At 37.4% G+C, this 25,415-nt stretch overlaps 1 protein-coding gene across 5 annotated transcripts in view; it reads right to left on the reverse strand.

Annotated features, from left to right (window-relative positions):
- The window catches only part of FOXP1 (forkhead box P1), a 496,953-nt gene that overhangs the window by 46,827 nt on the left and 424,711 nt on the right, over positions 1–25,415 (reverse strand). For all 5 annotated transcript variants that reach the window (XM_067542352.1, XM_067542361.1, XM_067542371.1 and 2 more), the window contains one exon: positions 5,600–5,704. In XM_067542352.1, the coding sequence (XP_067398453.1) occupies positions 5,600–5,704 (105 nt within the window). The remainder of the gene's footprint in view (positions 1–5,599; positions 5,705–25,415) is intronic.

Consider the following 25,415-nt stretch of genomic DNA (forward strand, 5'->3'; position numbering starts at 1 on the left):
ACTAATGATACTTCGCTAAAAAGAGTCAAAGCTTTTTTATGATACCTGTTGCCAATATTAGTGCCACCAGATGATCTCATCTTTCATTCTGGCTAAATTCCAACACACAATTTCATTAACCCAGGTACTGCAGGTGATAAAACTCATTTTTCCCTAAAGAGACAGCTAAAAAGTACCAGTTACACATTTATGAAGTACCAGCAATCAAAATTATGGATTTTCTAAAAGGTTTTTAACTACTTTTATTGAAAGGAAAATCGCTGTCTCAGACGTTTGTGACACTATTGCTAATAATAAATTTTACCATTTAGACATAGCAGTAATATGGTAGACAGTGTCAATAAAAGTATGAAACAAAGATGATCCTTCTCTTTTAGGTAATGCTTTCTGATTTCACACCGGAAATTATAATGTGAAACATAAACTAAGAACACTTAAAAATATAATGTATAATCATATAAGACAATATGTCTAGGTACGTCTATACAGTGTGCAATAAATATCTCATAATATATACATAGATATACATTTCGGAGATTTTTTTGTACACCTAAAATACTAACCCCAAAATAAAAATGATCCATGTATGCATATAAAAGTAAAATTATGAGAGTTAGACTAAGCTCTCTAGCTCTTCACTTATTCATAAGTAGAATGAAGTATACAAACAATTTGTGATGTTATCTTTGGGCTACTATCTAAAACTTTTCCTTCTAATATGCTATATATCACTAGAGGGCACTGTGGTATTTAGGCCACTCTGACCTCTTTAAGCAATGTAACTATTGGAAAGGTCTTCAACTTCCGTGCAATGTCAGAAAGGTTAATAAGGATGTTGTAAAAGAAACTGCAACATTCAAATTTGAACAGCATATGTAACAGTCTAGAAAATAAAATCAGTTCTCTCATCAATTAAGTGTCAACATGTTTTCACAAGGAACAGATTTCATGGAACAACTGCACTTCAGCTGCCTTACTATAATTTATAATGGATTAACAGTTGGAAACACCTTTAGCCAGCAATTCTTTATATTTATGTTTGAAAAATCAAAGTGGATACACCATGTATTTAAACATAAACACATATATAGACTAGACTTTTCTGCTCTTTCTAACCATTAGATCAAAAGTTTCTGTTGTGCTAACTGTAGATGACTTCACCACAGAACATTTTGACATGCAAATGATAGCAATTAATGTGTTTGAAACAATTTATGATTTCCGGCTTACTTCAACATGTATTAGCATATACCTGGTTTCTTTAACACACACTTTGTTTTTCCAAAACCACAAACATAGTTGCTGGAATTTCATGTGGAAGTGCTTAAGGGGTTGAAAGTTAACACCTTTGTGAGCTGAGCTGCCTCACAGTTGCAGCTAAACAAAAGGCTCTTTGTAGAAGCTTTCTTGAAATGTTTTCTTAACATGTTCCAAGTAGTTTTAGGCAGGCAACTAAAGTAAACAAGATGTTACCGTGATAAAAACACTTGTGAAAACATTACAGAGTGCACTTAGTAGTTCCTTTCACATAAACCCTCCTTAGTTTCATTAAAGTTAAATTCACATGAAGCAGGCAACAGGCATCTCTCCACCTATGATTGCCACATCTCTCAAAAGATGTGTGCATCCCAATTAAAATACAGATTCAAATCACAGACTGAAAATACCCAAATTATGATAGAATTAAAAATAGGAAGGGCTCAGTCTAGCACCACATGGCCTGGTCCTGCACTATGTGCTCTGGATGCCTGGGTATCTTGACATGTACGCCACTGCCCATCCAAACAAAGATTTCCCAAAACTAGCAGCACTGTAAGAGAGAACTGATCCCTTTCCTGTACATAACAATCTTTAAAAACACATGAGAATCACAGAATCGTACAAGAGAATGAAATAAAGAATATTGATTTTTAAGGTAATTTCATATGTTACTGTTCTTTCATTTCAGATTACAATGTGGATAACAGGTAAACATACGATACAAGGCATGTCTGCTGCCTAAAGCCTTCAACTTGGATTTGTGGAGTTAGGAATAAGGCCATTGGATCGCAGCAGGGAAACTGGACTTGTTTATGTTTTTATATTATCTAAGTATTCTAGGCAATGCAGGGTGCAACCATTTCATTAGACTTAGCAGAAGCACCTGCTGATATCAATTAGCTCTAACTGATACAGCCATCATATAATAATCAATGGCTGATAGATTAACACAAACAAAAACCAAAAAACTAAAACTGCAACTTATTTGGAAAAGAAATAGGGAAATAAATGCATACAATAGACTGTGTGTCTGCTGGTTGTGATAAGCATCCTCCTGTTGGCTGTGAGTGAAAGACAACTAGGATCGTTATTTGTACAGTATTTATCTTTGAAATCAAGGGCCCTGTGGTATACCTCACCTTGGGAACAAACACTACAGAATGATCACAGAGGAGTGTCAAATCTCTGGTTTTGATTTACCAACAGTTAAGATATTTCTTTCTCAGGAGGAAAAAAATGAACCATGATTTTAGACCTGTAAGTCCTTTTTCTCCTTTAACTATGGCATCATTTTATTGACATACAGCACTTTCATTCTATGTATAACTTCTCTTTGCTTTCTATAACTGATCCTTTCACTAGGATGAATGAAATTAAGTAATGTTCAACGGATATGTAACCTGTATTTCACTTAGTGGGAGTTATATTTTTATCTTGGCTTGACTATTAAAAGACATGTGCCTTCGAGGATTATACAAATACAGTGGGTACAATTACAAATGGCTACTGTTATGAAAGCTCCTACCATTTTCAGCATTATTTGATATCTATCTTTTCAATAAATAATAAACTTTCAAAAATAACAATAAAATGTAAGGGCATCCACTCCACAATAGGGGCATGAAATCTGGAGGGCTACAATATCATTATATAAAGTGCTGCCTGCTTCCCTAGCAATGTCAATTTGTTGCCTGGGGATATCCATTCTACATACATTCTGGGTGAAAACAAGGAGAGTCCTGTAGCACTTTAAAGACTAACAAATTTAATTTTTGCAGGCATAAGCTTTCATGGGCTGCAACCCACTTCGTCAGATGCAAGAAACAGAAATCAGAGAAGGGGGTAAATATATACATCCAAGGGTAAGGAACAACAATGGGGAGGGTAGGTGTTAGCAAAGTCCATTCAGTTAGAGTAGATGAGTCCTATTCACAACCGTTGATTAGGAGGTGAGAATGTGTGAACAGTGACAATTACTTCTTGTAATGAAATAACCATTCCAAGACCCTATTCAGACCCAGTTTGATTGTGTCAAGTTTGCATATGAGTTCCAGCTCTGCAGTTTCTCGCTGAAGTCTGTTTTTGGAGTTTTTTTGTAGAAGTATGGCAACTTTCAAGTCAGCTACAGTGTGTCCTGCGAGACTGAAGTGCTCTCAGCACTGATATGATTTTGTAGCGAGATAATCCCTTGGATTGTAGAATTTGTGTACTGGGAAATTTAGGCACTCAACAGGTATAAGAAAACCACATGGACTATTTTTGTTATAGTTGAGAAACAATTTAAGAGAAAAAATGACACTTCAAAACTGGAAGTGAAAAAAGAATCTAAATATGGAGGTTCAGATGGGTTAAGGAGCATCCAGATGGAAGCTTTTACCTGTACGCTATTGGCTCAAATTTAGCCAAGGTTAGAAATTAAATTACCTGAAATTGTTACAATGTACTGGCTGTTCACAGATGTCTGTGCAAGGAGTTTGTGGTTTCAGTCCACCTCCTGGTGGGACAGTTGTACATACCACAAAACTATCACCACAACTGACACTAAGAGGTAAACTTTCCTACAGTGTCAGCAGAAAGCCCCGTGTCTAAATGCACTGACTGAACTACCTGTCATTCATAGAGGTTGCCACACCATATGGGGATGTTGAGGAACTGATAGGTAGTCTATGCTGTCCCTATCCATGCAGTATTACTTAGGCATGGCAGAATCCGGCCTGTATTCATGCTGAGTAATATCTTACTCCAAAAGCAGTCTTACTAAAATTAGTGGGGCCCAATCCAAGAAAAGAGATTACTCAAGGTGCGTCAAATTGGCACAATCTGTCTCCATGTGACTAAACAGAGAATTCGTTTCCAAGGCTGTCAAATCCAGAACCTTTCCCTTGCACTAAATTTAATGAAAATTAGAATTGTTTTAAAGAGCTAAATTTTATAGAAAGGCATATGAATATAAATGAACTGGCAAGTACGGGAGATTAGCATTTATTTTACTAAGTGAACAACGGGATGCACTGAAAGAAATGAGGCCACCCTTCATGGAAATCTATGACTAGCACCTTCTTATTTTGTAATCCTCTTATAATGAGACCCTTTTCATTACTGCACCACTCCTTACTTGTAATGTATGGTTTATCCTGGGCCTGGTTCCTGCTTCCACTGAAGTCAAATGGGGGTTTTGCCAGTGACTTCAAAGGCCATTGTATTTTGGAAGCAAAATTTTTAATCCAGACCTTAACATACCATATTTAAAAAAATAAATAAATAAAAAATAAAAAAATAAAAAAAAATTCTTCAGAACTGTCCCAAGAAAGAACAGATATATCTAAGAGTATTTCCTAAGGATTTGGGGAAAAATTCTGCTCAGTTGCTCCGGTGTCAATCTCAAGCAATTGTGTGGATTTCTATGGATTTACTCCACTTGGATGGCATTGTAAATATGACAGTAGAATTTGGCCCTTTGTGCATTCAATCCATAAATGTTGCTGGAGCATTTGGTCTGTGTTGGATGCAACAACAACATAGCCATAGCAAATCTAGGAGATGCTAATGCACATCAAAATTCAAGAGGAACCCAAGTGTACCAATAGTTTAATTAATTGTTCCTAGTGATCTACTCTAAGTTATACGTTATGCAATATTAACACATTTATGCTTCAGCTATGAGAGAGGAAGCTGATACTTGCAGAAGAGCTATGTGTGAGCTAATACAGTCTTCCTTCCCTTCCCTGTGTTGGGATCCATGCATTACCACACACTAGCCAATAATGTACTGTTTATGCAATGTGTAAACCAGTATACTTTGGCAGTGAGCGACGGTCTGCAGAAAACTACAGGGGCCCAATAAATATAATTACAGTTTATTTTTAGTAGTGTCAACTTTGTTCATTAGTTACTTATTTAACATAAATTAATTTCGTATGATGTCTTGCAATTCTCTCTGATCAATTAAGGAGTTAATATAAGACTAAATTTCAAAATTAAGTGAAATAATGTTTAAATTAAGGTTGCATTGTGTAAAATTTCAGCTTTTTTAAAATAGAGTATTTAAATAGGAAAAAACCCCACTTTAAAGTAGACTGTAGAAATTCAAACAGTGCATTTTATAGCAGCACACTATACAGGAGACCATTTTACTCTATTTGACTTACAGATTTCCTTTTTCCCATGAGGATAATTTACCATCCCCTATTAAAATGTACATTAGACATGATCCAAAACCCACTGAAATCAATGCGAGTTTTCTATTGATTTCAATGGACTTTGGATCAGGCCCTTGGTCAGCATAAAACAATTACAGGGCATGCTCAGTATAAAATATAAGGGCCAAAAATAAACTTACTTTAGAAATGACTGGAAGTCTTCACAAACTGCTTCACAGCCTGGCCATTTGCATACACCATGTCCATAGAGCGGATGGCTATGTGAGTGCTCCTCATGGGATAAACTGAAAGAAAGAAACAAAAAAGAAAGGAGGAGAAGCATTGTAACGGAAGGCTCTGAATAAATTCATGTTGGCAAAGATGCTAACAGCAAAACACAATAATAAATAAAGGATCTAAAAACATACCATTACATTTCACAGAACCCTACTTACCCAGCCCTTGATTTTTAAAAACAAAATGAAATATCATTTGCAGAATGATTATATGTGCCATCCAAGATCTCTTTTGTATGTACCTCCTACATTTCATTCATTAACTAAAAGCTTTGTAAAGAACTTAAATGAACATGGATGGGGAAAATCATTTGACAGACTTGCTTAATACTCTACTTGATATTTTGATGAGAAATTTATTAATTTTCCACATTTACAGTTCCACTGCATCAGGATGAAAAGCTATTCCTGTACACTTAAAATACAATATATCCAAGACTTAAAACATTCCATATGATTACATAGAGGAAAAAACCCTGGAGTTTGCAGCTCTAATTTTAACACTATATCGTTCGGCTAGCTGTCTTTTCCTCCTTAGTACATTGCCTTCTTTGCACTAGTACAGGCATTTTACACTCCAGTAAAGTGAATCATGCATGTTTTCAAATGTAAAATTCACCATAAAAAAGGAAACACGTAATAATCAAAGAATTCTGCAATACCAGAGTGTTGCAGGGGGCGATTACCCTGTCTAAGTGCTTACCAACAACTAAAACTAAGGTTGAAGAAAAAAATTCTTACGAACACTAAGGGGTTAATCCTCCAGTGGGATTCCAATCAATACGTAATGATTTGACTGCACTGATCCAAGTCATGAGACGCTTTGATCCAGGACATGTGGTGCTCAGGGAAATGTATCTGTTGCACTAACTGATGAACCATACTCTAAAATATCTTCTTTATTCAACTTCTGCATGGAAACTTCTTAAGTAAAGGAAATATTTTCGCAACAATTTCCATAACCTTAGATGGCTTTAAACATAAAACATCAAAATAATATTGAGAGCTCTATTTTATACTCTCACACACACATCCATTTTTCATAGCAAATCTTTTTGCTACAGTGTGCCTCTGCCATATTATGAACTTCAAACACACAAAGGATATGACTGCATACCAGCACCTAGGTGTGGTTTTATGACTTTTTTTTTATCCTGGATTACAGGTATTACTATGGCTAAACACCTACATTTTGCTATCTTATGTCTATGCACATGTGGCTATGTCATTTGCTCTTGTTCTGCAACATTATCTCACAATGTATTACAAAAAAGATTACAGTTACATTCTTTCTTAGTCATCGGACAGGAGAACCATACTGGAACACACTCTCTGTTGTCTCAAACAATAAGACACATCACAATGTTCCTCCAAACCTCCCAGTTTCCATTACATTTCATCTTAGGCCCAATGGGAATCTCTGGACGGAGGGACACAACACTTTCTGAAGGTAAAAGATGTGGAATTGGTTGGAAAAAACTATTACAAAAAAGTGCATAATGTTAGTTTCTATTTTTCCATCAACGTTTTGTTTTTGAAGTTTTACAAGCAGTTCTAAAACAGCATCCTAATTCTCCTACAAAACATAGGAAGCACAGAGGGTTACAAAGACCTTGTCTATATAGGAATATTTTTTGGTTTATCTTAAATCAGTTTTTAAAACAAACAAGGAGGGAGAAACTATGGCTGATGGGTTGTTAAAAGAAGGAACCAATCCACTCTCTGCAAGGAAGTTAGAAAAACGTTATACCACATGTGTATCCTCAATTAAAAAACAGAGAGCATGGATGAAGGAACACAGTCAATTCAAGCCAGATACGGTGCACAGTCAAATATACTCTTTAAGGATGCATAAGGAGAAGAGGAATTTAAGAATACTGAAATGTTTAGTAACATCACTTTTTATTTTGAAAGGACAATCAAAATAGATTTTAAAATATGAATAAAACACTGCAAACCTCAGGAGAAAACGAGAGAAAAATCTACAGATTTCTTGTCTTGATTTTTATTTTATTAACAGGTTCATTTGATACTGACAGGCTAAACCATAAAATCCAGATAAAAGGCTAGACTTGATAGTTAAAAACTCAGAACCAAAACCAAAACAAATAAACTAGTATATCACAGGCCTGGTCTACACTTAAAAGGTTTTGCTGGCACAATCATGTTGTCTAGGAGTGTGCAAAAATAGCTATGCAGGTAAAAGCCCAGTGTAGATGGTGTTGTTATATTGGCAAAATGTCCTTTTGCTGGTATAGCTTATTTTGTTTGGGGAACTGGTATAACTTATTCCTCAAAGAAATATAAACTGCATCTCCCCACAAAAGTTTGTTGGTACAGCTAAACTGGAAAACTCTTTCTAGTGTAGACAAGGTCTCAGTCTATTTACTCAACTGCACTAAAGCTGGATATATTTTAGGACTGAAATCTTACTAGGAGCATTTGCAATCAATACTACATGTAGATCCAACTGTTCTTAAAATTAACAGTTTTTTTATGTGGTTCGTTGCGTTTTTTATCAACTAATTTTACAGAACAAGGATAAATGGCAGAAAACTAAACTTTAATGTTAACATCTCATTTTGATCAACGAAGAAATCCATAGCCTTGCTAGTGGTATGGTTGACGTGTGTTTGTCAGACTCAACAATTTACATACTGAATGTTACACACATAACCAAATTGACTAGAAAACTGCAATGTGACAAGTAATAAGACAAAGTAAATTTTCAAAGTGTTCTGCAGGGTTTCCAGCACTGTATATCCCATTACTAATGCCAGTGGGAGTCGTACAGCTTAAACACCTAAATGGGTTTTTTACAATTAACCTCTTAGATTCTAAAGGCTACAGCCAAGTCTATGGGAAGATCCCAAGATCCTTATATATATTGTTTTAAATTGAGGGGCAAATCTCGTTTCTTTCCATGGATCTTCTGCATGACAGGGAGGGCACTATGGTACTCCGCCCAAAAATGTTCAAAGTATGTGACTGAAGATGTCTAAGTGAATGCAGAGTTTAAACTATGTCCATGTGAATTCCTTATGTTGACTATGAATGGGAACAAGGAAAGTCATTACACTCATAGTTTACTTTAAATGCCATTATGTCTAAAGCACACAAGTAAGGAAACTTCCATGATCATTCAGCAATGAACAGAAATGCTCAATTTTTTTGGAAGTAGCTACTATTTTTAACAAAAATTAAGAATGCGAGCACTTCTGGTAGTAACTTCTTTGAATTTACTTGTTCCTTCACTGCTTTGTTCCTGGACCATTCGTGGGTCTTTGGTGGTACATTCTGGGGACTTTCACATGTCCAGATAAGACTTCTGTTATTCAATCTGGTCCATTCCACTTCTATTGATAATATTAAATATTGCCTATTTGCTCAAGGAAACTAGAGACTTGAAAAGGATTACTCCAGAAAAAGACAGAAGAGCAGAACAAGATTACATACTGTCTTTGGCATAATGAAGAAAAGAAAAGAAGAAAATGAAAAATGAATGAAGAACTATATTTCCTTGAACTGTTCCAAGTTCTAGACTAGTTAAAGAAAATACATAGCTGGAAAGGGAAGATCAGAATGCATTATGCTGAAGAAGAGACATGTGGGCCTAATATATTACAGAAATTGTTCAAGAACATTTGTTTCTGTACAAATATGACTTCTAAAACACTGCCACAAACAGAGACCATGGATTCATGCAGACTGTAGAAGACAAGGAAGATGGCAGAAAGAACAAGTAAATTGTTTGTTCCAGATCTTCCCCGTTGATTTCTAATGACAACCAAAGAGTACGTGTGTTTTTCTCTCTCACACATACACAACTTCACAGATAACCTGCCACGAATATATGTGATGTACAACAAGTTATTGGAGGTAAACCATATAGCATTGCATGATTTACACAACAGCAGAGGTATGCATGGCCTGAGATCAAGACAGATCTCTACGCCAGTTGATTTTTGTGTGCCAGTGGATTTGGATTGCGCCTTCTTATTTGTAAGTTATCTGTTTGTGAATCACTTAACAGAATACATTCCAAATAACGGAGTGGTGTGATCAGATTAGATGCAGGCACAAGTAATACAATACTTCAGCCAAGCAAACTTTGTTGTGCAATTCTGTTTATTAATGACACATATTATGGAGTAACAAAATACAAACGATAAATCAGAAAATCTTTAACAAGTGTCCATTTAACATTTATTTTTGATGCTTTCAATGTCCAATCTCTATGCAGACTCCCTGTTATTGCTCAGTCAGGTGGAGTAAGGAGGACAAGGGATTGTCTGGCTCTTATCTCCAACCCTGTCTTCAGCATTCACCTTCTAGATGCTCTCACAACCCACGTCTTCTTCAAACCAGAGTGCTGCATTTCGCTTTCTCCTCTGGCTTCAGAATTAAGTTCCCTAGGCGCACTCTACTTCCAACAATTAGCATATTAAATAAACCTGTAAATAAACAGAAACCATTCAATTACTGCAGCCAGCTTAGTTTTTTACGTTTTGGAGAAGAAATTTCTGCACCTGACTACTCCAATGCTGGTATCTGAGATCCTCACGGTAGACAAAAAATCACATTTTGCCCCTGGAGAAACCATGGATAGCGAAGCCCAAATGGAGAGAGGAAATGACAATACACCAGAGATACATAGTATCACTATCTTAGTGAAACTTTGTTTCTCAGATGTACTGTGCTGATTGAAATCCTTGCAAGAATAGTTATAGCAACCATGATATTCAGTTGCAAAAAGCAGAAGCTTAAGCTCTGTCCAAATCACTTTTTTCCTTCCATGTTCTAGGTCTAAGAGCACCACTCACAGTGGAAGATTTAGTCTCTTAAATCTCCATTCTTTGATCAACTTTGACATTCATAGTATGCGACTGTCAAAGACCAAAATTGCATGATCCAGTTTTATTTCTAATGGTCAAGCTAGAATCAGAAAGCTATGGTATGTTCTTAACAGCTTGTGCATCACCATCTTTAATAAAAATTCTATATGCCAAAAAATGACCACAGTTACATCTGTGCAATAACACTATCTTGAAATTCTCTTCTTGGGTGAACATCTGAAACCACTCAATTTCCACAATTGCAAATGTGTAACTCTGGGCATAATTTGGCTTTGCAGTCAGAATTTAACTAGCAATTCTCTCATTGGTACAAAAAAGCCCAGACTCCTTTTCTTTACTGGCTCTGCAATGTGCATGGGAGTAAAAAAATAAAAGCTTCATCATGAAAGTAACTAGATATGACTCAATCAGCACAGGGTCTGTTGCGTAAGAAAGTGCTGTTTTTAGTCATTTTTCAGATTAGAATAGGCTAAAAGGAATCTCTTTTCAATCAACAAATTATTCTTATAAAGAAATTTAATAATGCTCTTCATGATGGGTTTTGCCAACTGGTAAAATGGGGCAGGGGACATTGAAACAGCTCTTCAGAGGTAAATGTTATAATCAACAGTAAGATGTTTAACAACCACTTGCAACATTACAACATCAATTTATTAATAAACTAGACCATACTTACCAACTAGTCCTGTGGAATTGGGCACCAGGATTTCTAACGCTGGCTGAGTGTTGACCCGGGAGTAATTTGTAGATCCAGTACACCGAGCAAACCCAAACCTTAGTAATAACGTTCCAGACATCACAGTGTACCATACCGGAGGGTTCACAATGTTGAAATGCTTCATATTCCATTACATCTCCTCGACACCGGCGAGAGACGACAATCATTGCCAGAATATTGGGGAAAACAGATGGCGATGTAAGAAGCTGTCCTTCGTTCCCTGTTACTGTTTTGAAGAATATTCTTGTGTTTTAACGGAATTGAGAGAATAACTGAGCCACCTGTCCACAATAGATGAAGGACCCATGCAATATCTCCTGCTACTCCCCTTGGAAAGATAGCACAGAAGATAGCAAAGATAGAAGAAAATAGGGGGCGGGAATGGGAGTGAATTGGGGGGAGGAGAGGTTGGGTTTTTTTCCCCCAAGGCCAGCAGGAAAGGACTTCTACTTTGCCAGCTGCCTATCGAGTAGATTTCTAGGTACAACAGGGTTCTTCTACCCAGATGGAAGTGTTGAAAACATGACTCGCTCATCATCCCAAGTTCTTCCCTTGGTCAGTTCCTGGTTTTTTGTTTTACTGTGCTTTTATTTTGTCTCAGACAAATAGAGAAACCAAGATATTTGACAAACAGACACAATAATGCTTATTTTTAACCTATACAGCACTGATTATCTAACTCTCAGTCTGTACTGCTGTGATACTGACAGCATATCAGACAATGAAGTATCCACACTCTTTAGCGTGTGCATCTGTGGGAATCCTAGAGCAGTGTTTCTTAACCTGGGGTTTTAGAGGGGTCGCAAGTGCAGAGCTGGTATTGGGGGTGGCAAGAAAGGAAATTGCCTGGAGCCACAGGGGCGCCATGAAACTAAGTTACATGCCTCAGCCCCGTGGGGGTGGGACTCAGGCTTCAGGGGTACAGTAGTTTGGAAAGGTTAAGAACCACTGTCCTAGAGTGAATAAGATGGAGTTTCTATAGAACAATAATGCTTTCATATGTCTATCATTCTTGTTTTCTTGCAGTGTGTTCTTTGCCTCTTTCGCACCTTGTAGCTCTCATCATCTCAATCTTCCATGTGATTTTAAAAATCATGTTTAATTAAAGGATTTTGCATTCCCTCGTGGTATCATACCCATGTTTAGCACTTTCAAATGGAGTGATTATGTATTAATCTAGTAAGTGCCAGATTTATGCCTTTAAAAATATATGGATACTATTTTTAATATCACAAGAACATAAGAATGGACATATTAGGTGAGACCAAGGATCCATCTAGCCCAGAATCCTGTCTTGCAACAGTGACCAATACCAGATGCTTCAGACGGAATGAACAGAACAGGTTAATTATCGAATGATTCATCTCCTGTCATCCACTCCCAGCTTCTGATAGTTAGAAACTTAGGACATCCAGAGCATGAGGTTGCATCCCTGACCATCTTGGTTAATAGCCACTGACGGACCTATCTATCATCCATGAACTTATCTATTTTTTTAAAACCCTTTTATACTTTTGGTGTTCACAACATCCCTTGACAATGAGTTCCACAAGTTGACTGTACATTGTGTGAAAAAGTACTTCCTTTTGTTTGTTTTAAACCTGCTGCCTAGTAATTTAATTGGATGTCCCCTGGTCCTCATGTTATATGAAGGGTAAATAACACTTCCTTATTAACTTTCTCCACATCTTTCATGATTTTATAGACCTCTATCATATCCCCTTTAGTCATCTCTCTTCCAAGCTGAAAAGTCCCAGTCTTTTTAATCTCTCCTCATATGAAAGCAGTTCCATCCCCTTTATCATTTTTGTTGCCCTCCTCTGTACCTTTCCCAATTCCAATATATCTATTTTGAGATGGGTTGACCAGAACTGCATGCTATATGAAAGGTGTAGACATACAATAGATTTATATAGTGGCATTACGATATTTTCTGTTTTATAATCTATCCTTTTCCTAATGGTTCCTAACATTCTGTTACCATTTTTTTTTTTTGACTGCCATTGCACATTGAGTGGATGTTTTCAGAGAACTATCCATAATGACACCAACATCTTTTTCTTGAGTGTTAACCCATCATTTTGTATCTATAGTTGGGATTATATTTTCCAATGAATTTCATCCGCCATTTTCTTGCCCCATCACCCAGTTTTGTGAGATCCCTTTATAACTCTTCACAGACTGCTATGGATTTAACTATCTTGAGTAATTTTGTATCATCTGCCATCTCATTGCTTACCTCTTTTTCCAGATCATTTATGAATATGTTGAACTGCACAGTTTGCAGTACAGATCCCTGGGAGACACCACTATTTATCTCTCTCCGTTCTGACAACTGACCATTTATTCTTACCCTTTGTTTCCGGTCTTTTAACCAGTTACTGATCCATGACAGGACCTCCCCTCTTATCCCATTATTGCTTACTTTGCCTAAGAGCCTTTGATGAGGAACCTTATTAAAGGCTTTCTTTAAAGTCCAAAGTACACTATATCCACTGGAGCACCCTTGTCCATATGTTTGTTAACCCCCTCGAAGAATTCTAGTAGATTGGTGAGGCATGATTTCTCTTTACAAATTCCAAGTTGACTCTTCCCCAACAAATCGTGTTCATCTATGTATCTGGAAATTCTGTTCTTCACTACAGTTTCAACCAATTTACCTGATACTGAACTTAGGCTTACTAGCTTGCAATTGCCAGTATCGCCTCTGGAGCATTTTAAAATAAAGGGGTGTTACATTAGCTATCCTCCAGTCTTCTGGTGCAGAAGCTGACTTAAGTGATAGATTACCTATCACAAGTATGTCTGCAATTTTATATTTGAGTTCCTTCAGAACCCTCAGGTGAATGCCACGTGGACTTGGTGATTTATTACTGTTTAATTTATCAATTTATTCCAAAACCTCCTCTAACGATACCTTAGTCTAGGACAGTTCCTCAGACTCATCACCTAAAAAGAAAGGCTCAGGCTGGGAATCTCCCTCACATCCTCTGCAGTGAAAACTGATACAAAGAATTCATTTAGCTTCTCTGCAATGGCCTTGTTTTCCTTCAGTGCTTCTTTAGCACCTCAATCATTCAGTGGCCACAATGATCATTTGGTAAGTTTCCTGCTTCTAATATACTTACATTTTTTTCTGTTAGTGTTTGTTTCTTATGTTATTTGCTCTTCAAATTCTTCTTTGGCCTGCCTATTTATACTTTTACACTTGACTTGCCAGAGTTTGTGTTTCTTTCTATTTTCCTTAGTAGGATTTGACTTCCAATTTTTAAAGAATGCCTTCTTGCCTCTAACCGCTTCCTTTACTCTGTTATTTAGTCATCATGGCACTTTTTTGGTCTTCTCACTATGTTTTTAATTTGGGGTATACATTTAATTTGAGCCTCTATTATGGTGGTTTTTAAAAGTTTCCATGCAGCTTACAGGCATTTCACTCTTGTGACTGTACCTTTTAATTTCTGTTTAACTAGCTCATTTTTGGGTAGTTTCTCTGTCTGAAATTAAATGCTATTGTGGTGCTTCTTTAGTATTTTTCCTCCCACAAGAATGTTAAATTTAATTACATTTTGGTCACTATTACCGAACAATTCAGCCATAATCACCTCTTGGACTAGATCCTGTCCTCCCCTACGACTAATCAAGAATGCCTCTCCCCTTGTGGGTTCCAGGACTAGCTGCTCCAAGAAGCAATCATTAACGGAGTCTAGAAACTTTATCTCAGCATCCCTTCCTGAGGAGACATGTACCCAGTCAATTCTGGGATAGCTGAAATCCCCCATTATTATTGAGTTTTCTATTTTTATTGCCTCTCTAATCTCCCTGAGCATTTCGCAATCACCATCACCACAGCACATCACCATTCTGGTCAGGTGGTCCGTAGTATATTCCCACTGCTATATTCTTATTGTTCAAGCACAGAATTTTTATCCATTAAGATTCTATGGTACAGTTTGATTAAATTAATATTTTTACTATATTTTAATCTATGCTTTCTTTCACATATAGAATCACTCCCCCACCAGCATGACCTACTCTTTCATTTCTATATATTTTGTACTTTTGTATTACTGTGTCCCATTGATTATCATTGTTCCACCAAGCTTCAGTGATGCCTATTATATCAATATCATCTTTTAATACCAGGCACTCAAGTTCACCCATCCTAGTACTTAGATTTCTAGCATCTGTATGCAAGCACTTATCACATCTGTCACTTTTTAGTTGTCTGTCGTTATGTGATGTAATTGAATGGGACTCTCTTTCATTTGACTGTTTCTCTTCAGTTCCTACCTGTACTCTATCAACTTTTAACCTTTCCTCTTTACTAGCATGTAGAAAATCCCCATTAACAGAGCCTTCCCCCACATGAATTATTTGGCCTCAAAATGTGGAGGATAACATTAATTAACACTAATCAAATAGGGACATTAATCATTTCTGAGAAATTCAGTCCTCCTTTGGAATTCCTAGATTATAGGACTAGAAGGTACCAATGTGGTCATTTAGTCTGATCTCCTGCAAAACATAGGACTTGAATTGTGGATCATCGATTAAAAGCTTGATACTCTACTGACTGACTTATCCAGGTTCACAACACAGTTGAGCCAGGGATAGTTTGAAACTATTTATACTCATCTTAGAGTTGTCAGCATAATTAAAGGAAAGAGAATAAAGCACGTTAGCATCAACAGGTAAAAATAGTGTTTCATCTCTCACAGGAATTGCGATATTGATCTAGTGGTAATGGCATTAGGGATAGGAAAACACTGATTGTAAAATTCATCATTATTTACAAACCCAAACATATACTGAAGGTACCTCAGAGAATACATATAAGATATGATCCCTGCCTCAAAGAGCTTACAGACTAATGATAGAAAAGATGCGATGACTTAGGACAACAGGGAGATGTGGGAGAAGCAAACAAGAATAAGAACAATATTGATCACACAGTTATTCAGGATTCTTATTTTCCCAATCAACTGAGGCTCCATCACGTTTCATAGATGGCCAGCTTGTTCTGGTCTTGATCATTCTGTTACGGAATTATATGATGTGTGATGCAAGATGTCCAATTTTCAGTCCCAAATTGAGGAGATGTAGGGCCACTGGGAACTGACATTATCCTTATGTGACTGGCTGGCCAATTCAGTAGTTACTCATAAGGCACATAGGAAAAACGCATGGTAATAAAGTCAGAAAGTCTGTGTTTGGCTACAAATAAGTGAAAGGACAAGAAATGTGAAGTGAAAACCAGATAGTCAGAGAACCATGTTCTACTTAATAAAGAAGAAAAATGGCAACCTTAAATATCAGTTATACTGATCTAGTACTGACTACAAATAGCTTTAAGGAGTATTAATGAACAACTGTGCCCTTTTGAAAACATGGCAATTTTTCCATTCGGAAAACCTCAACCATTTTACCTACAGTTGTTTGGGAAGGGGGAAAAAAAAACAAACCCCTAAAATACCCCCAAAGGCATTAGCCCATATTAAGACCCAGGACCAATGGAAATTCATGTTTTACATCAAACTCACTGGATGAAACAGGAATGGTAAATTACATATTAAATGACTACAACAACTTCAGACAAACTGGGTTAAAAACTGTAGTTCATAGGCTGAAACCCTGTCTGATGTTTTTCACCTGTGTGCACACATACACTAGCACATATATTCATGCAGAAGATGAAATAGAGAGCTATTCCCTAGATATTGCAACATGCAGTCAGTAATCCATTGACAAACTCCAACTGGCACCTTACTGATTAGCAGCAGAGACTGCAGCCCAGTCAACCTTGGGACCATTTGCTGGGCAGCTGCTTCAAGGAAGTTACTTCACCCAGTGTAGCTAAACGTAGCTGGATTAAGAGAGAAATGGGGACTGCCTACCCATCTCTGTCTCACCTGGAGGACCCACTGCAAGAGAGAGAATCAGTAAGGTCACTTGGCAGAGACACTGTGGCAAGGTGACAGTAGATAGAGGCCTCTGACACCTTCCTGCTCTAGTAGATTGCAGGTGCCAGACTAGATTGTCATAATGCTCCCCTCTGAACCTAAAAATCTATTCATCTCTGATATAACGCCTTTGGTTAATAGGCAAAATTAAGAAGCTCTAAATATCCTAAATGCACGATGCATTTTTTCCAATATGCATAGTACCCTTACTTTTGACATCTCACCTGAACTGCTAAGGGACCTTCTACAGCCACTAGTCTAACATCCCACTTTCTTTGGAGGACTCTAATGCATCTTTCTAGACTACCCAGGAGAAGTGCTCATCACAAAAACAGTTTTGATTCCGTTGCTTCTTTCAGGTGAAAGCGCTAGTATCCATTTGATCTTACTATAAACAAGTTTGCCTACTACTTAAAACTGATTTTTTTTTATTTCAATTTGGTGGCTGAATATCATTGTGAAGAGCACATCAGAAACACCTAGACAAATATGAATTGAAATGCTGGAATTTAAATTCTCTCTTTGCTAACTAATGAGAACAATTTCTCTCTCTCCTCTTTGTAACTTCACTTCATATACTTGCAAACCATAATCACATCCTTGCACATCCTCTATTTTTCCAGGGTGTAGATCTTTAATTCCCTTTAATCTTTCTTCATAGCCCATTCCCTCCAAACCCTTTATCATCCTAGCTGTATTTGCTCCAGTTTCTCTTTATCCTTTCTGCAGGATAGTGCCTAGTTGCTTGCCTTATACAGACTGCGGTTCAAATAGTGCTTTATAATGTGTAATGGGGAAGAAGGATCTTAAATGTGACAAACATGTTTGTAAAGCCAAAGACTGTATTTACCTTTTTAACTATGGCTGCACTGAATGCCTTACTTTAATTTCTCATCCTCTATAACGCCTAGCTCATTTCCCACATAATCAATGCTTAGTAGCTGATGTGTCATTTGGAACATGTATTTTGGATTTTTATTAACTATCCAGACAACTTTCCACTTATCCTTGTTAAATTTCATTTTATTCCTCTCTGCACAGTCCTTATACAGATGATGTGGGATAGATTCAGTATCTTAGGTTCACATTTTTCTCTAATTAAGCTAACACTTGGATTATTTTTTTCTCACTGATCTTTAACACAGCAATTCCTGTTGTTCTTGCATACAGAATTGATGCTGGGAACAGAGGAGAGAAAAGATCTCCAGACTTATTTAAGCACATGCCTAACTCTGAGCATATGCGTAGCTCCATTGACTTGTGCTTCAATACCTTATGCAGAAGATCATATGTACAAGTACATTTTCTACAGTAGCTTTAAAAGTAAGAACAGAATCTGAGGACAGGAAAGTCTTCTGCCCATATATTGTCTGGTCTTATGGTCAATAGATATAATCAAAATGGATTATTACTCTTCAATATTTTACCACTATGATCCCTCAGGCACAACAAAAACAGCACAGAAGGTGATGATCACATCACATATATACTGAGAGTTCGTTTTGTATGCCTCCTCCCATTAAATAATTTTGCAACATCTTTTTTTTCATTTACATGCCATTTTGTAAATATACTAAAAAATGCGAGGAAAATGTATTATAAGAAAACAATTAGGTCATATTAAATTATTTCTGCCACATGCTTTTCCCCAGGGAACATTATAAAAAGCACTAAAATTCATAAGACACAAGTCTATCTATTTCCTCAGGGAAGCTTGCTGAATCATACAGGTAGTGTAAATATCATATGCTGTTGCAGGTGCTAAGCTTTCTATTTGTTTTTGTTTACTAAAAGGCATAACAAATAGTCACACTAAAGCAGAACAACATTTGGCTTGAGAATCATGTATATCAGAGCAGCCATACATTTTTGCTTTCTTGTTAATAATTTAAAGCTTTTTGAAATATGCAATTTTCCATGCACTCCACTGGGGAATCCCTTTTGCCACACTCTGTCCAGGCTGTGATTGTGTGCTAGCTTCCATCCAAGGAGGGGTTCATCACAGAATACTGGGGATATGTCTACACGGCACCAAGTTTCAGAACCCAGGTCAACTGATTTGGGCTCACGGGGCTTGGGTTGAAGGGCTAAAGATAGCAGCGTAGATGCTCCTGCTTTGGCTGGAGCCCGGGCTCTAAGACTCCCTCCCCTCACTGAGCTTCAGAGCCTGCGTGGGCACCTTTACACTGCTATTTTTAGCCCCACAGCCTGAACCCCATGAGCCAGCTGACTGGGGCTCAGACTTGGTGCCTCAGGTTTTTCCTTGTTAGACACACTCAGCAGACTTGCTGAGAACATATGCTCTTCTGAAAATGTATACTCAACTTACTTCACAAGTAGAGCATGAGGAAGAAAAACAGGAGCACAACACAACAGAAAAAAGGGAAGAAAAGGACTATGCTTGTGTATACAGGACATAGACTTGTGTATACAAGACATAAGCTGCTATGCAAGTTCTGAGTTAATTCACAGCCTAAACAACTGAGAAAATGTTTCTTCTAAGAATGATTTCCTGTAAACTCTGCACTGGTATGCTGCAAACAGAACAACTGCACCTGCGGAGTTAACCATGTGCTACTAAGAATAAGCAAAAATGAAACCAGCAAGATTGTTCTGGAACTTGCTCTGAGCTGAATTTTTTTTATTATTATTAATGTTATAACTTTGATTCTACAATAAAACAAACTGCAGAACCTAGGTTGCTGAGAGTTAAAACCTACTTTTCACACTACATTGACCACAGCACCCACAGGCACAGCTACAATGTCTTTCTATGAATGGGACAGATTGCCATATGGATGCAGACACTGAACAAGCTGTACAACTCTTGGCGACAAGTGCCTAGGGGACTGTCCTATATTAGCACCACCTGTGCTGTGGAAATTGCGCTCTGTATATGAAATGGCATTTAAGGACCCACCAGGATGTTATTTTTGAGTACATACAAAAAGGAAAATTACAGTTAAAAGAATTCTCTGGCTAGCATATCTGTTGCTCAATTCTTGAAATAGTTTCCCAAAGGAATAGTTATCTTCTGTATTCACATAGCCTGAAATGACAAGCTGCAACACGTATTAACAATTTCCCTTTGTGTGCTTACACCATTGTCTTAATGAGCAGAATACACTTTATAATATACATGTGCCTCTACTGATTACATAGAAGAAAGTAATAAAAATGCGCACACACCTTAGAAGCACCTGCCATATAAAATAATACTCATCTGTATTACACAAATAAGCAGTTGCTTACATGTAAAATCCAAGCAGCATATGATAGGTTGGGGTTTTTTCCACATGACAATATGCAGGAAAGTATAGGCACAAACCCCATTTACAAATTACAGGATTTTAGTGAACATCTCCTCGCTGCTTTGAAAATATAACCCTATTTGCCTTAAAATATAATAATAATAAAAAAAGCACTCAAGATAACTACAAGCTTTTGGGGGATGGGAGGGATGGAGGAAGAGATCTGTGCCACCGCACAGTTTCATGTCAGTCCTGAACAAGAAGAAATTTCTCCTTCTCCAATCCTTAAGAAAAAAGGATGCCAAGAAAAAGAGAAGTAAAATAAACTGAATTAAAGGAAAACAGTTGTAAAATAAGCATTACAACCTGGGGAAAATGATGTCATTTTATTGAAAAACTGATTTTTCCATTAAAACATGGATGAAGTTTACACAGCTTAATGATGGTGTGTTATTTTAAATGACACTCAGTATCTCAGAAGTAAGACATAATATGGGATATAACAGGTGTCATACGCAATGCTTGAGTTTTATTGAACAGCAGAGTAAAGAGTTATCTGAAAATCACCTAACTCATTCCCATTTTTAGGACATTTTTAAGGGTGTTTCTTTTTCCTTCGCAAACTGTGTTTTGTGTGATTGAAAATAATACAGTTCTTCATCTCCCTATCCAACTCTTTCAAATAGTTGGCATCTCCGAGAAATGATTCTCTTGCATGTAAGAGAAAAAAAAGAAAACATGAATCCCATATTTTAGAAAAAACAAAAACAGGTCACCTTTTAAGACCAATTCATAAATATCTTTCATCAAAAGAGAAGACATTAGTTGGACACTAAGTATTGAGACAGGAATATGTTACTAAAATTCTAGCTGCCACAATTAAATAAAATGCACATATGTACACAATTAGCAGAAAACCCTCAGCTATTTATTTTGTATGTAAAAAAACCCATTAAACTGCATTAAACAGACATGTAATTATCTGAGCTGCAAAAAAAGGGAGGAGATATGCAAAGTACTCAGATATCAAACAATGATCTGTTGGCCAGATGGAGGTATAAAACAATACATATGCTAAAATTTGGAAAAGTTCTGTTTTGTGTCTGCCAAGGCTCGCCAATCTATTTAAAGTACTTTTTTGATACACTAGCTTAGGGTTGGAAGTTGTATAACGAATCATTATAACATACGACCAGAAACCAATGAACCATTCAAGTTCAGAAGTTCTCTGATGTCAGGTCAGATTCCTGAGGACTGGAAAGTGGCAAACGTAACACTCTTATTCAAAAGAAGGCCTCATGATATAGTAGCAATTACAGACTCATGGAGGGAAATACTAGGAACACTTTTGTACGATTTTGTGAGAGAATACCCTTAAAAGTATAATTTGATTAAAGACCTCAAGCACAGACTGATGAGGAAAGGGTCTTGCTAGAGGTCCTCAAAGATATGACTGCCATGTCAGAAGATACACACAGGAAATGTAGTGGACGTTATAGATTCTGATTTAAAAAATTGATTGTGAAAATAAGCAACTATGGATCTGGGTCATGGAAGAGGGAATTTAAAAAAAGCTGGTTGGGCAGAAAACTGACTCAGAACAGGAAAGTAAATGGCAATAAATGGCATCTTCTTTAGCTGTACTGAGGATGTCAGTTGTACACCGTACTGGGAAGTTGTGAGCTCTAATATCTATGCAGAATTTAAGTGAGACTAATAAATGGAAGAACACAGGAAACAGATCTGCAGCTTGTGTAAAGTGTTATAGGTCCATCAGCATCAATGGGGCTCTGACAATTTAAACCAGGTGCAGATCTGCCCCACAAAGTTTAGTCAGCCTGCTACTGCTAGACACCCTGAGGAATGAGACAGCTGGATGTAGAAGGATTTTGATCATTTAAGTAGAAGTTTCATATAGGTTTTAAAGTACATGAACTCTGGGCTCAAAATAGAGACTTTGGATCAAATTCAACTCCGGAGTAATTGAGAGCAACTGCATTAATGTCAGTGGACTGCACATGCTTATAAACTTAGGAGGAAGCTGGCCCAATATATTAAGGGCCAGATTCTTGTACACGTACTCACCTTGATTTGTACTCACTTACTCTTTGAGCAGTTCCATTGAAATCCTGGGATAAGGCACGTCTCAAGGTGAGTAAGGCTGGTAGAATCAAGCCCTAAACGGCACAACCATGCAGCACCATAACCAAAGTCTAGATGCTCCCCGGCATCACGTAAAAGTGTGGAAGAAGAACTCTATCCACCACCTCTTGTGAGCCATCAGCCCCTCAGTACTACCTGTATTGTGAAAAAGGAGGGGGGCTGGCAATGATTTTTAGAGTAAGCCCAGCTCCCTGAGTAACATGGCAATGGCCATGGTAACCTCATATATATATATATATATATATAAAGCCAAATGCAAGATCCACTGATATCTATATGATCCTCCCTCACCCCCATTCTTAGCGTGGAGGAGGAGGGATTGTATGCGGGGGAGAAGGGCAACTTCTTGCTGCCTTTGGTTGCCCTTCCCTATGTTGTACCAAAACTCCTTTATGCAGTACGTTAAAGACACGGGGACTTACAACGCTCACTACACTGTTCTCTACATTTAGGAGGGGAACTTATCAAGTTTGCTCGTCCCCTTGGCCAGGCCACGCTGCAATTGGAAGAGCTGAGGGCATGGTGCGGAGGAGAAGGACACTTTCTCCTCCCAGACCCATTATTGTAGGTTCTCCAGAACTTGATCCACATGCAATGGAGGGGATCACATGCACTTACGTTGTGCAGAACACAGGAAGAGGTAGTGACAGCTGGCACACAGACTACCTCTAAGCCTTCGTTTAAGACAGAATGTAAGATGAAATGCAAGTGAAATTCTGATTTTATAAATACCGGTTTGGCAGAAGGGTGGAAGAGGTCAAGTTTTTTTCTTAGGAAGAAATAAATCTGAGGTAACCTAACAGAAGTATGCTAACGATAAAGAGGCATGAGTGTACACTGATGAAGGTTTCAAAACCCAGCCGCACAGAACTACCAAGAAAAGTGGATGTGGAGGAGCAGATTCTCCATTGCCTTGTATCATTGGCACCAGCACAGAACGAGTGCCAATGACTACACAAGAAGCAAGGCAACGGAGAATCAGACCCTGGGAGTACAGACAATAGGCTGAATTATTTCATGCTGACTATTAATAATGGGTTTCATTCTTTAGTCCTTAATCAAGCTGAACCGCTATTCACTCAGTTAAGGACCATGGAATCTGGCCCAATGATTGGTTGGCATGTAAGGTAATAACATTAAAACATTATATATTAAGCATAGGAAGCAGATCAATGGTCTGCAATGCCACTACCCTCCCCTCCTTTAGATCCTTCCCGAAGACTAATTCCTTCTGCAATGCATGCAAGAAAATAGCCAGTTAAGTCATCTACTTATTTATTCCATCTATTTATCCTATGAGTTAACTGCCTATTTATGTGGAGGGAAGGGAATCAAACATGGCTTCTGAGGGCTTTAGAAAGGCTTCCTGGATAAATGGTCTTTTCCGGTGTCTAGTAATACTATATCCTAATTCACATATATAATTGCACCCCTCAAGCTAACAGGACTTCTATTTTAATGAAGTATTATATATGTATGTATAGGAACACATGCACCTGTCATCATTCTCTTGTTGTTGCAGTAAACAAAGAGCTGCAGATTTAGATTTGAGACACTTCAAAATACAGGAACAAAAATCATATTGCCCCAGATCCTCCCTTGTGGCAGAGCTGTTTTTTGCTGCTCTGCTGGCACAAAACAACCCTAAAGTCTAGAGACTCAAACCAAGCAGGATCACCGCAGGCACAGGATGATCCTCTGGGGACACAGAAGTGATGTAGCGTGACCAGTATTTCTCTACACCCCAAAAATTCCAGCTGCCACACCAGCCTCTTAGGAGCACTGGCAATAGGCACAAGTTAAAGCAGCCTTAGGATCGCTCTAGCTTATGTAGGGATACTAGATGAGAATACCTGGGGGTCTTTATGCTATAAATTACATAATAATAATACCATCTAGCTCTTCTGTTGCACTTTTCATTGATCTCAAAGTGTTTTACAAAGGAGGTAAGGATCATCATCTATTGTAAATCTCTGGTCAATTTCAGCTCATGTTAAATGAGTCAGTCGTGCTTTCAGATATATTTTGGCTTAAAATAATTACGTACAACTGTTTTAAAAAATGTTTATGTTTGCAGTTATGACAAAGGTTGTCAACCTTTAAAGGAAGAAGTCACAAACATAAAACTCTTTAGCAAATACACTTTTGCTGTTGTGATAACAAAATGTCTGAGTTTCCCCAAAATTAAGTTGCAGTGGAACAATATGGGGAAAAAAAAAAAAAAAAAAAGTATTACTCTTGATGCTTCTACGTGCCGTTCTTAACGGGCTTTATTTATTTATTTACTTCCTGTGAAAAGAGTGCTTGTTATTGTAGAAACCCAAATGCTGATAAGATGATGAGAGGTTTGCACGCTAGTTGATGGTCTCACTTTTTCTTATCCTTAGTGAATACAAGTATCTATAACTAAATATTTCCCTTAGGGATACTGATGACTGAGGTATGTTTATTGCATTGAGTGAATTTATATATATATAATCAGCACAATAAACATTATTAAATTGTCTGAGTAAAATCAAAGCATGAAACACACAGGCAGTGCTGAATTCTAATGATGCTGAATACCCATGATTGCATGGGGAAAGGATCTTAACAAGACTTGATTTGAGCTTTGGCATCCGCCTCACAAATCACACAAAATGTTCTCCCTTTAATAGTGCTGAATATTGATAAATGTCTCTGCACGGCACAACAGGGAAGTTGGTCTCTATTGGCAATCTTTACCAAAGTGTGTTTTTTCCTTCTCAACACTCAAGGGTTTACCCTGAATGA

The sequence above is a fragment of the Emydura macquarii genome, unplaced genomic scaffold, assembly GCF_026122565.2.
Source record: "Emydura macquarii macquarii isolate MOO-44397 ecotype Brisbane River unplaced genomic scaffold, CSIRO-AGI_Emac_v2 contig_71, whole genome shotgun sequence".
NCBI classification, from domain to species: Eukaryota; Metazoa; Chordata; order Testudines; family Chelidae; genus Emydura; species Emydura macquarii.